Source organism: Otolemur garnettii, unplaced genomic scaffold (assembly GCF_000181295.1).
Source record: "Otolemur garnettii isolate 467f Iridium unplaced genomic scaffold, OtoGar3 scaffold00001, whole genome shotgun sequence".
Taxonomy (NCBI): domain Eukaryota; kingdom Metazoa; phylum Chordata; class Mammalia; order Primates; family Galagidae; genus Otolemur; species Otolemur garnettii.
The window spans coordinates 5,771,761-5,784,704 of NW_003852396.1; the positions used below are offsets into that span (position 1 = coordinate 5,771,761).

The 12,944-nt window shown below is 42.4% G+C and overlaps 1 protein-coding gene and 1 non-coding gene across 2 annotated transcripts in view; both read left to right on the plus strand.

The window, feature by feature from the left end:
- The window catches only part of ARHGAP42 (Rho GTPase activating protein 42), a 325,063-nt gene that overhangs the window by 68,918 nt on the left and 243,201 nt on the right, over nucleotides 1-12,944 (plus strand). Inside the window, exon 2 of the mRNA XM_003780781.3 lies at nucleotides 9,043-9,138. Coding sequence (XP_003780829.1) covers nucleotides 9,043-9,138 — 96 coding nt within the window. The remainder of the gene's footprint in view (nucleotides 1-9,042; nucleotides 9,139-12,944) is intronic.
- Nucleotides 7,216-7,376, plus strand: LOC111724695. The gene has a single exon (XR_002772949.1). It is a non-coding gene; the product is annotated as a U1 spliceosomal RNA (small nuclear RNA).

A 12,944-nucleotide genomic window follows, 5' to 3' on the forward strand; every position in this document is an offset into this window, starting at 1 on the left:
CCACAACGCCCGGCCATTTTTTGGTTGCAGCCGTCATTGTTGTTTGGCGGGTCCGGGCTGGGGATTCGAACCCGCCACCTCAGGTGTACGTGGCTGGCGCCCTAGCCGGTTGAGCCACAGGCGCCGAGCCAGTTCATCCTTTGAACTTCCTATTTTTAACTAGGTTTGTAGCAATAGTGAAGTCTTTGCGGTTTTTCATTTTTGATTTCGATGGAATTTTAGTTTTATAGAAACTGTGGATAAAATCTGGCCAAATGTTAGTTCCTATTTATTATTTTTAGGTCGGAATCTTCTGGAACTGCCTGCCAGACACATATCATTTATGGGATTACAAACTGTTTGGTCTTCATTAGACGCTATCACCATTATTTATTTTCACTGAATCTCTCTTGAAGATAGTAACTTAATACTCAGATTAAACATGTTGTGTTTACAGTGAAAACATTTCATATTTTGTGTTTGCCGTCATAATAAATAATGGTTTTAATAGTTAACATTTGTCGAGAATCAGTGTTTCATGTTTCCCTTTTAGTACTAGATGTTGTCTGAGCCAATTTCAAGGAATAGTCATGACAGTCTTGCAAAAGGTTAGTATCTTCCTTTGTACATGAGGAGCGGCAGGGGCTGAGTGCTCACTCTGAAACTCATGCAGAAAGTGGCCATCCCTGGGTGGGAATCCTTGTCTGTCTGACTCTTGTGCACACACACGTAGTCTATGGCATAAAAACAAACATTGATTCTAAGCAAAGGACTTCTTCTCAGATCTGAGCACCTTCATCACATCAGACTTTAGTTCTTCCATGGAAACAGATGCATTCACTTAAATTGCCTGCCAGAGGGTGAGTGTACCCTCAAAAAACACGACGCAGATATTTCTTACTGGGCCCTGAATAGACATCAAGTACAAAAAGGAATGAAGCCTTGTTGAGCTTGGCTAAATTGGCGTACATCTTTAATTTTAAAGTGTCCAAACAACCATGTTGTTTCATCCTAGAGTTTAGTACATTAATGTCGTGGGCCGGCGGGTCCAGGGCTTTTTGTGTCTCCAGGGGAATGAAGAATAGCTTCAGGGTCATCTGGCAATCCTGTCTTGACCCCTGTGGACATGGCCATTGCTGCCTGGCAGTGTTTCTTAAGGCCTTTAAAGAAAGAGAATTCCCTGATTCCATTTCTGTTAGTCACTGAATTTCCCTTTAGCTCAGCTTTATTTTTCGAGTGATACTATGTACCAGACTTTTTTTTTGAGACAGAGTCTCACTATGTCGCCCATGGTAGAGAGCTGTGGTGTCACAGCTCACAGCAACCTCAAATTCTTGAGCCTAAGTGATTCTCTTGCCTTAGCCTCTCAAGTAACTGGGGCTACAGGCACCCACCACAAGGCCTGGTTATTTTTTAGAGACAAGGTCTTGCTCTGGCTCAGGCTGGTCTCGAACTCGTGAACTCGTGAATCTACCCGCCTTGGCCTCCCTGTGTGCTGGTATTATAGGCATGAGCCACCCCACCCGCCTATTCAAACTTTATTATGAGCCCTTTAATTCCTAATATCAGGTATCCATTATTTTGTAGGAGTTTATATAAGTAGAAAATAAGAAACTTTGCATTTTAAAACTTTGTTCAAGAGCCATAAAATTGTTTTTTTACTGGCAATTTCTGATTGTGTTTTTCTCATACTTTGCCACAGCCAGCGTTTTTCTCTTAACGACTTTTCTCTATCACATAATCTGATACTTGTGGTTACCTAAGAGCGAGCTAAAAACATAACTGCAGTTACCCAAAACCAAGACATACAGGGTGACTCCCTGACGGACGCTGCTGTGCTCACGTGTGTTCCCACTCTCACGAGTTGGCTGGCGATTGATCTATAGTCGGTTCTTACTATTAGGGACGCTTTGGCAGGTGGTTTACGTTTCACGTCTCCCTGTCTCTGTTGGTTTCTCTCAAGTGTCTGCTTTCTATCAGGCACTGTGGGCAAATGGAGAGGAAGAGTGAACACCTACCTTCAAGAAGCTTCAAATCTGTAACCTTCAGTTTTGTGGCATTAGAAAGTGTAGGAATGGGCGTACCTTTCCTTTGCCTTTTAGCACTGTGTTTTATGATGACTATTTTGTGTACATTTTACGTCTGCTAGATTATTCCCTGCTCTCCTAGAGTCCAACACATGGAGGCTTGCTGTCATTTTAGAATTTGTAGAGCAGGTAAAGGATTAGTTAGATGTTGTCTAAAGGCTTGTATCTGCCAGTTTTTTTTGTTTGTTTTTTATTGAGACACAGTCTCACTATGTCACCCTTTGTAGAGTACTGTAGTGTCACAGCTCACAGCAACCTCAAACTCTTGGGCTCAAGCAATTCTCTTGCCTCAGCCTCCCAGAGTGCTGGGATGATAGGCGTGAGCCACTGAGTGTAGCCTAGAGTTTGGCGAGTTATTGCTTAACTTTTCAGAGCATTAGTCCTCAACTTTAGTGTTAGATTTAAGAGCTTTGAGATGGTAAAACATCTTACCAACACCTTTGTTATTATTATAATAAATGCATATTAAAGCTTCTTATAAGTAGTAAAATATCATCAATCTTATTACCCTTGCTGACAGTGGATAACCCATGTTTTACAAGTGATTGAAAAAGCCATATTAGGGGCTTGCAAGAGTGTGAAAGGAAAAGAAGGGAGGGTAATAGGCCGTCAGGAGCTCAGTGTCTACCCATCTTTGAGAAATAGATGTTGTGTCAGCCATTGAGCTCTTGTTTACAAGAAATGTGTTGGGTACTTACCTGGGTAGTATTCATAGATGGTAAAGGCTCCTACCGTTAATATACTACTTAAAATAAGGTGGATAAATTAGGCTTACATGTGACTAGGGTAAAAGGTAGGATGGAGAGAGCATTAAAGCAGAGTCACCACATGTCGTGGGCAGTCAAGCAGGGAGGGGTCAGGATGGGCTTTTTGGAGGAAATGGGGGCTCGAGAGAGATATTGGAGGGGAAGGGACCATTTAGACAGTGGAGCCTGGGAGAAAAGTATGTTCTTAGTAAATGGAGTAAGAATAAACGGAGGTCTAGGAGAATAACATAAACAGAGCTCACTTCCATTCGATTAACACTTCTAAAATAACAGGGAGACCGCAGCTCTTGCGTTTATGTGTAAGAAAAGTTATAGTTAAATCTTTACTAGGTGTTTTGTATTTCTCTAGTGAAATGAAGTTTTAGTGCTTCATTAGCGTCATCTAATCATGGGTGCTGCAGGTTAAGTCTTTGACATAAAGACATTATTGATGAATTAAAGCCCAGTATAATTTCTTTCAAGGTATAATATGAACTCGATGCTTAATTTTCAGGTTACACAAATAGGAAGGACGTGGTGTGTGTGGTATATGCAGGCTCGTTACTGTCCACAGCCTTGGTCACCAGTAAATGAAGGTCATTCCTCTGCCTTGACCTTAAAGTGAGGTGGCTTGGACTGGGACCTTTTTGTCTCATCTTTAAGTTCTAATAGTTGGGCAGAAATAGGGAGAAAGAGACACCCCTGTTTCAACTAGAGGCCTCTGCTTGGCATGGGATCTTTTTACTTGTCTTTAAGAGAAGATGTGGATTTTACTATTACTCAGTGTGATAGTTTAAAATTCAACAATAAATTTACGGATTTAATTAGGTTTTAAAATCAAGGTCTTTTTATTATAATGTGAATCTACTTTATTAAAGGATTTTAGAAGCAGTGCATCTGTTTCGTGTGTCTGATTATGGTTTAAAATGAGGAAACATTGAGTGTCTCGTGTGATTTCTAAATCAATGGGAGATGTTGGGCTTTCTGTTCAGAACTGCACACTCAGTGGAAGGTGGAGCCAAGATTAAAAGCGTGAGCCGGATTCCTTATTTTATAGACTGATCACAATTACCACTAGAGAATCTTGTAAGTTCTTCATACCTCGATGATGACTTTTTTGACTTTGTCATTAGGTCAGCATTGGGAAAATGAGGCTAAACGAAGCAAGATAAAGAACCCAGAGCACACTTGATGTTGAAACTGTGTCATATTTCAAACTTCCCCTTTATTCTTGCATTTATCATCTGAACTAGTTGGGAACCATATTTTCTTGTATAGTCCTGTCAGACGTTTCCTAAAGGACTGTGAAGGAGTCATCCGTGTATTCTTGATTCCATCTGTGTTGAAATAGACACCCATCTCTCATACAGGAACACTGAATAATGGTCCTCTCACGGCCAGATTGCTTTGCAGAGCACCAAGAGAAAATTTGAAACTGCAAAAGAGAAAATTTGAAACTGCAATCAATAGACTGGTTTCTGGAACACTTTCCAAGGTTATCTAAGGTCCAATAGTTGCTACCTTTATCACTGAAATTTTACCTTTTATTTTCTTTGCTGAGATAGTTGATAACCAATATGGTTTGAGAGCTTACTGTGTGTCAGACACTGTGCTGAGCGCTTTATCTATACATACATTCACTCAGGTACTCCTCAGGTGAGTTCTTCTCCACTTAGCAGATAAAGACACTGAGGTCCAGAGAAGTGATGGAACTTACCCACGAGGTTGCCACTAAGTACTGGTAGGGTGCAGGATTCTAACCTGCTAATCTGCTTCCAGAGCTCATACTCCCAATCCTGTGGCCGTATTGACAGAGTAGCTCCTAAGTGGTCACTGCGCTCTTCTTTGGGGCAGGAATTATTGTAGTGCATTCAGTCCCAGTGATCTCTGTGAAAGGACAAATTAGCTTTCCTTTCTTAGTCAAGGAATGAGGCCATGGGGAGGAAAGAACACTCTACGAGGAAATGAGGGGTCACACCAGGAGTTCTCTGGGACACATCTTCCGAAAGGGTCACTTGCACTTGAGGGAAGCTCAGAAGAAGTTTCGGTGATGGTGAGGGGGGAAGAGAAGGAAGGGTCCCCATGGCAGGGTTCCTGAGCATCTCGATATGCCTGTGCACCCACAGATAGCGATTTCATTGGTGGCTTCACACCCAGTAGGGCATAAAGCCTGTATATGTATTCCACTTCATACACAAATAAAGGCAGGCTACATGGAATGCTTTTTCTAAGTCTCAGAGAAAGCTTCTGTATACAGCTTTGCTTACAGTTTCCTAGGACTCAGATTTCTTTGTCTTCTCATGACAGTCAACATAGGTATTGTGATTTCTCTACCTGTAGCCAGAGCTGTGCACTGTCAGATAAAGGCAGAACGGCCAGTCAACCTTTCTGCTTTGATGTGTTGGATGGAATGGTAATGATTGTTGCCATTGAGTTTCCTGGTACTTACCAGGCACATACCTCATTTGCTCTTCGTAATAATCCTGGGAGTTAAGTATTAATTCTCTGCTGTGTAGATAAGAAAAATGGGTAAGTCTGGAGAAAGATGAGTGATGTGTCCAAGCCCGACAGTGCTCTTGTTTTTCTCACTGACTGATAATTTATTAAGTAGGCGACCTCTATCCTTCTTCCTGAAAACCTAAACCAGAACTACTCAAATTGAAAATGTCAAGTAGCGTGTTCAGCTTGTTCCAGAGTTTTACCTCTCTTGTGAGAAAAGGTGTTAATTCCTCTTTGTAGAGCATGATTTATTTTTTTAAAAAACAATTTAGAACTAAAAAATTCCCTTCAATGTTTTATATACATATAAATATTCATATACATATATATATATATACACATACAGACACACATATACACACATACAGCCTCTCTGAAACTTGAGGCCCGTTGTCTTCAGAATTGTCCTTGCTGAGTGTATTGGTGGGTCCTTATATCACTGTGATACAAAACGTGACCCTCATGTTTGGAGACCTGTTCCCTCTTGGGTGATGACTTTGGCAAGTACCTGGGCTCGGAATTTTATGAATATTGAGGCTAGTGCTGTAAGTCCTGGGCTCATGTCTAGACAATGTGGTGATAGTTGTTCTATCAAAGAAAAAATTATTCTGACGCTTGTTAAAACAATAGGGAAGACTATAGGTGGGACTGTTACAAAGTCTTAGAGACTCTCAGTAGGCAAGAGAGGGCAGGCTGGATGCTAAACACAAGGACAGGTGGACAGTTATAGCTGAGGAGCAGGATGAGGGGAGTTTGGGGGTGGAAAATGCCTAAGAAGGGACATCGAGGGTAGAAGGATTCTTGCTAAGGGTAGGCCAAGGACTTCTGTGTCTAAGTTGGGGAATGAGGAATTTGAACAGATACTGAGGGTGTGGGATTCTCCATAAACTGATTTAGCAGGATCCTTGCTTCAGGCCAGGCATGTCTAGCAAGGGTCAGGATGAAGATGGAGGCCTACTTGAGAAGAGGGCTTCACAGGGTCCAACTAAAGTTTAGTCACAGACAGAGTCTTTGTTCTTCTGGGTAGATACCTAGTAACGGGATTGCAGGTCAGATGGAAGGTCTACTTTTAGATCTTTGAGGATTCTCCATACTTCTCTTCAAAAAGGAGGGAATTAGTTTGCAGTCTCACCAGCAGTGTAGAAGTTTTCCCTTCTCTCCACATCCACAAAGACATTGCCACTAGAATGTTTATTGTAGCTCAATTCATAATCGCCAAGTCATGGAAGCAACCTAAGTGCCCATTAACCCATGAATGGATCAACAAGCTGGTATGTATGTCTACCATGGAACATTATGCAGCCATTAAAAAGATGGAGACTTTACATCTTTTACATTTATCTGGATGGAGTTGAAATATATTCTTCTTAGTAAAGTATCACAAGAATGGACAAATAAATATCCAGTGTACTCCATACTAATATGAAATCAATATATAAACAATTACATGCTCATAAGAACAATAAAACACGAATAGAGTGCAGTTTGGGGGTAGAAGGAAGGGGGGGAGGAGGGAGGATGTATGGCAGAAGGAGGGAGGGCCTGAGGCGGGATCTCACCTGATGTGCACACTGTGAGGGTGTATAATACGCCCCCTGGGGGAGGGGCTCTTCTACAAATGGGACTTTACCCTGGAAGTGAGAACAATGTAACCTAAAAATTATACCCTCATATTAATTTGATTTAATCAAAAATTTTTTTTAAAAATCAAAAATACTAATAAAAATAAAACAGAACATCTTTGTTAGTTCTTACTGCATGAATTAAACATAGGGATTTAGGTTTTGGATTTGAGCCTATGCAAGGCAGATAATATTAAATGAAGTATAAAGTGAATTCCAGAAAAGTCTCTTTTCTCTTTGGTCCCAACATCTGTGGCAGGGTTGACATAAATGATCAGAGCACTACTTGCCTGCATCCTGATACCATGATCACCAAGGTGGTTCTCCCAGGGCAAGGCTTATCTCTGGCACTCCGGATGTGCTGACCCCTGCAGTCTCTTCAAATGTGGAGAACTTGACTGCATAATTTGTGGTAGTGGGGGACTGTATTCGTATTTTCTATTGGAAAAAAAATAAAACATAAATAGAGTGATCAGAGTAGCTCTGAGAGACGGGCCCCTTGAAGTTGTCTTGAGGCTGCACTGTAACGTTGATTTATTTTTATTTAACAAATTTAAATGGTGCTTATGAAGTGCCAAGCATTGATCTAAACCCTTTGCAAATATTGACTCATTGAATCTGTGTATAATCCTATAAGGTGGTTACAGCACTGTAATTCCCTTTTTACATACAGTCATGCCTTGCTCAATGACCAGGACACAGTCTGAGGAATGCTACTGTGGGTGTTTTGTCATTGTGCGAACATCATAGAGTGCCCTTACACAAACTCAGACCTCACAGCCTGCTGTGCGCCCAGGCTGTACAATGTAGCTTATTGCGCCTAGGATACAGACCTGTGCGGTGTGTAGGTGTCGAACACAGTGGTATTTGTGTTTAGAACACAGAAGAGGTGCAGTGGAAACAGTGTGAGAGCCACACAGTGGTACAGACGCCTCTGTGAGGGCAGCTCCGTTATCATCTCAGGGACCACAGTGGTCTATACGTTTACTGTGTGGTGCCTGATTGTGTGAGGAGACAAAGGCCCAGAGGATTTAAGTACTTTGCCCAAGGTCACAGAGCAAGTATGGGGGCCGGCAGAATTGGTGGGGCTTGGATTTCAACCCAGGCCGCCTGGCTCCAGAGTTTACATTCTTAAACACTCTGTTAAGTTGCATCCCAGGCTGTTGATTCCCAGGGATTTACTTCTTATTATTCTGAGCTTTTCTTTTTCTGCCCAGAAGTAAAGAATTCTTTCTCTGGGTTTAGTCAGACTCTGGACCTTGTTCAGACTGAAGTCAGGATTGGAGAGTATGTTGAGCTTGGGTCATCTCTTACCTTCTGTGTCAAAACCACTAGTTTATTGGTTTTCCTACTATTATCACAGTCTGTATGGAATGTTGTTGGTGACTCTATCCAGTCCGCCATTACCTTTTTCTCCCCCCTGCACTAGCAGCCTCAGTGACAATTCTTCTTCTTCTTCTTCTTTTTGAGATAGAGTCTCATTATGTCGCTCTTGGTAGTGTTGTGGCATCACAGCTCACAGCAACCTTCAACTCCTGGGCGCAAGTGATTCTCTTGCCTCAGTCTCCTGAGTAGCTAGGACTACAGGTGCAGGCCACAATGCCTGGCTATTTTTAGAGACGATGTCACGCTCTTGCTCAGGCTGGTCTTGAACCCGTGAGCTTAGACAATCCACCTGCCTCGGCCTTCCAGAGTGCTGGGATTACAGGCATTGAGCCTTGGTGCCTGACCCTCTTCTTCTTCCCTTCCTTCCGCTTCCCCCCTTCTCTCCCCCTCCCCCCTCCTCCTCACCTTCTTCTTTGTTTTTTTTAAATGCTCTGTGAGTGGTAATTCCTTGACAGAGGTTTTTGTACAGATAATAAACATACATCAAAACACTTTCTTAAGGGGACAAATTCCCTTTGAGCAGAGCACAGTCCATTTTCTAAAATATTTATTTAATAATCTCTTTAAATTTTACTTAAATTAATCAAACTGATATTTTAAAAGCTTCTGGTTAATAAACTAGGATGATGTGACTAAAACCAAGTCATATACTGTTACATGGAGAAACTCTTTCATATGGCCTGGAACCTTACCTGACAGTTATTTTTCCTCTTTGACTTGCAGACCTGTCTATAGCAGTCCAGAAATTTTCCCAGTCACTACAAGATTTCCAATTTGAATGTATCGGTGATGCTGAAACAGATGATGAAATCAGTATTGGTGAGTAGTGGTCTTCTTCAGTATCCTAAGTCATAATTTTAAAGCCCTATTTCGATAATTTATTTCATTAAAATCAAGCAGACTCACACACGCAAATGATGAACATCTAAAATATATTCTGGCTTTGATAAAACTATGTGTAAAGGTGATTCGAGTTTCTGTGGAAGAGAATATTATAAGTTGTTTTAGAATTGAAGCTCTGTGGGTTTTTTTCATAAGGAAATTACTTAATTGTTCTATAATTCAGGTCAGCCCTGCTTTGAATTATTTATTTAAACAAATATATATTGGGTATTTACTACTAAGTGTACCAGGTGCTTGTTTTAAGAATTATCTTCCTTTTTTTTCTTAACTTAATGCTGATTTCTTTTTTCACTTTATGAAGGAAAACAGTCAGTCATGATGTCCTACGCTGGTCTTCTTGTAGGACATGGAGCACTGTTGCGGACCAGGTGACTTGAGCCCTTATCCGATGCGGCAGTGATTTAGAAATCTAACCCTGGTGAAAGCCGGCCCCTTCTGGAATCAGATGGTTTCATTGCCCATAAAATGAAGATGTTGGGTTATGTGACCTCTGAGGTTTTATCTGAATTTTTACTGTTTGAAGGACAGATACGTGTAGCATTCTGTCCCCCACCTTTTAAAGATCCCCACTTGCCGGTTTATAGGCATGAGGTTCTTTATAGTCTGGATTAGAGACATGTCATGTAATCAAAACAGTGCGTTAAATATGTATGTACATTTACCATTATTCTCTGAAGTATATATACATATTTAATAATGTTGGTGACTCCAATCCACCATTACCTTTTATTTAATATGTATATACACTTTAGAGAATAATGTTAAATGTACTCACCTTCTAGGAATTAAAATACAGTGTTAAACGTAATTAGAACAGCGATTCCCAAACTTTAATGCATATAAGGAAACACCTGGAGATGTTACTAAGTGTGGATTTTGAGTCGTTAGGTTTTGGGTAGAACATAAGGTTCTGCATTTGTAACAGACTTGAGCAGTATGTGCCCGCTGCTGGCCCAGAGACCCCACTCTGAGTGGCCCGGACTCCATTCTCCTCCGTGCCTCTCCACAGCCACAGTCCTCTCCCGCCGTGGCCCTTTCTCTTGTGCAGCTTTGGGAGCAAGTCCAGGAAAGGAGAGGGAGTATTATCCCTGTGAAGTGAAAGCTCAGAAGGGAGACTGAATGCGCTTCTGAGTCACCGTGTGGCTGTCGTGTGCCTGTGTTTATAACACTCCTGGGGAAGATGGCTGGGCAGAGTGCAGAGTCCGTGGACACGCTGTTTCTGCCCGTGGAATTCACTCACGCCACATCATTAGGGTCAGCCTGGCAGCCTTCTGAGGGGACACACGCCACTGGTGCTTTTTTGACTCTCCCTCCTTAGGTGTGTGAGTCACACTCTGAGGGAGTGTGGAGGTGGCCAGTCTCCTGGCCTCTGTCCTGTGATGAAAGGTGGCCCAGCCATGCCTGTCACTTAGCTGAGGTGTAGTTAGGGAGCCTCCTGGAAGAGGAGGGAGCCCTGCCAGCTGGCCCTGGCCAATGTGAGTCTTTCCTCTTTCCTAGAAGAGTGGGAGCGGGCAGCTGGAGTGACCACGCACCACCAGCATTTGCTCCAGTTGCCATTTTGCTTGTCACATCTTAATTTTTGTGTCTTAAATGTCTGGTCTCCAGCACAGGTTTGTAAAATACCCTTAGCCAGATGATGGCCTAGATATGTGACTAAAATACAAATACATTAGTATTGTTATTTTGAAAAAGAATAACTACATATTTACGTAACAATTATTTTTACTTAGTCAAAAAACAGTAAATTTCATGAAGACAAAAGCCAGATGTGGCTTTTCTTTCTGTCTTTTTCTTTTTAAACCATGTTAACCTTTGTACTTGACTCAGAACCTGAATAATGACAGGCCCTCAGATAAATTGTTGAGTAGAAAACCATAATTTTTCTTATAAACTTTAATTTTTTTCCACTTATGTGCATGTTTTTCTGATAGAATATGTATAATTTGGTATTTTTTGGAAAGAAGATTATAACAAACATTTCTGAGTTCTCACAGATTTTATACAATTTTAACGCTTTCAATGACTTTATTCTATTAGGTCAGATACATGAATTCATGAAATAATCTTTCTAGCCCACTCAGATTGCCCCTGGTGGTTACTGTTAAGAGGACAGTAGACATCTTTCTGTATGTTTAATTACCATTAGGCTTCTTCCTTAAAATACCCCTTGAAGTCCCACGTGTGGGCACTGACCCCAGACACTGGGCTTTCTCTAACTGTGCTGTGCAGCCTTCCAGGCAAAGTTTGGTGACTCCCCAAGTTGTGTTGACCTTGATATCTCAACAGTGGTCTGTTTGGAGTCTTCCCACTTCGGCTAACTGAATATTGTTGTGTGCCTATTGCAGATTAGATTTGAAAGGTGTGGACTGATCAGTAGGTGAAGGCTCCTAGGCAATGAATATTGAATTTGAGTGATTAAAGTTTAAGGGTTTTGAGAAATTGTGTCTCAGGTTGGAGACAGGAGATGAATAATATATAAGGGTAGACATAATGTCTGCCTCTGCCTCCTTGTAAAGCAGGAGACTTAAGTAACCTTTTGTATCAATGCTTTGTTAGGAAAACTTTATTTAGAGCAATACATTTATACACCTCAGTTAATTCTGGAACAGCTAATATAAAAATGTAAATATGTTCCTGCATCCTAATCATCCAACACTTTCTACCCTTTAACTGAGCTAAATACTTTGTAAAGAATTAAAAAAAAAAATGTAGATAACAAAAAACTAGTAGAAGCCTCATTTCTAATATAGAGGATTTTGAGACTATCCCAAGCTCTTCTATCCACGGCAGTGAGTGCAGAAATGTGTCCCTGAGACTAATGTGTACAGCTGCGTGGATGGAGCACTGGGACACGCTCGCTGGCCTGTGCTCTGGAGGAGGGGCACAGAGTTTCTGCGGCTGTCACAGAGTGAGAGGCACAGAGTTTCCGCGGCTGTCACAGTACCTTGAGGAAGCCCTTATTTCCGCTGCTTCATGGTTCCTCTGATGTGATGGAGGAGGAATGATGTGGGGACAGCTGTGCCTTTTAGTGTTGACTAAGAGCCACAGCTACTGGCCAGCGCAGTCTTAAGACCTACCGGTGTCTCTCAGTGAGAGAAGATGACTACAAAGAGCTTCCCTCCTGTGAGTCACGTCCCTGCAGGATGCGGCTGAAGGGGAGGCCTTGGCAGCTGAGCGTGTGGGAATGGGTAGGAGGCAATAGGAAGCCAACACGACGTCTGCCTTCCACGTGCTTCTGTGGAAGAGGAAAAACCAGACTGAGCAAAGTAAGGGAAGGAAGGTGGTGTGACCGTGTCAGTGTACTCGCCTGGCTTGTGGACGCAGTTCTGGGGGTTCATCCCGGCGTGTGCCCGCCCGTCTGCCCCTGCAGCTGCCCCTCCCTTCAGCTGCCCCCTCGGCCCCCTCTTTTGGCCTTGTGCTCTGGGGGGGTTTTGTTTCGCTTTGTGTTCTGTGCCTTGGAAGGAAGCAAAGTGGGATTAGTTGTCTGAGGTCCGGTGGGGAATTCCTGTGGCGCAGAGCTGGTCATTCGTTCACGGGACTGAAACCCTGAGCAGGACGCCCTTCTTGGGCCCCGTCCTTTTAGCTCCTTTTCTTCTTTTGTCCCCTTCCTTTCCATGCAAAAGCAGCAAGAAACCATTGCTCCTTCGCCCCACTAAGGATGCAGGTGAGCTCTGGCTGCTCCTTTCCTCTGCCCACAGCAGCGCGGGGGGTGGGGGGGTGGG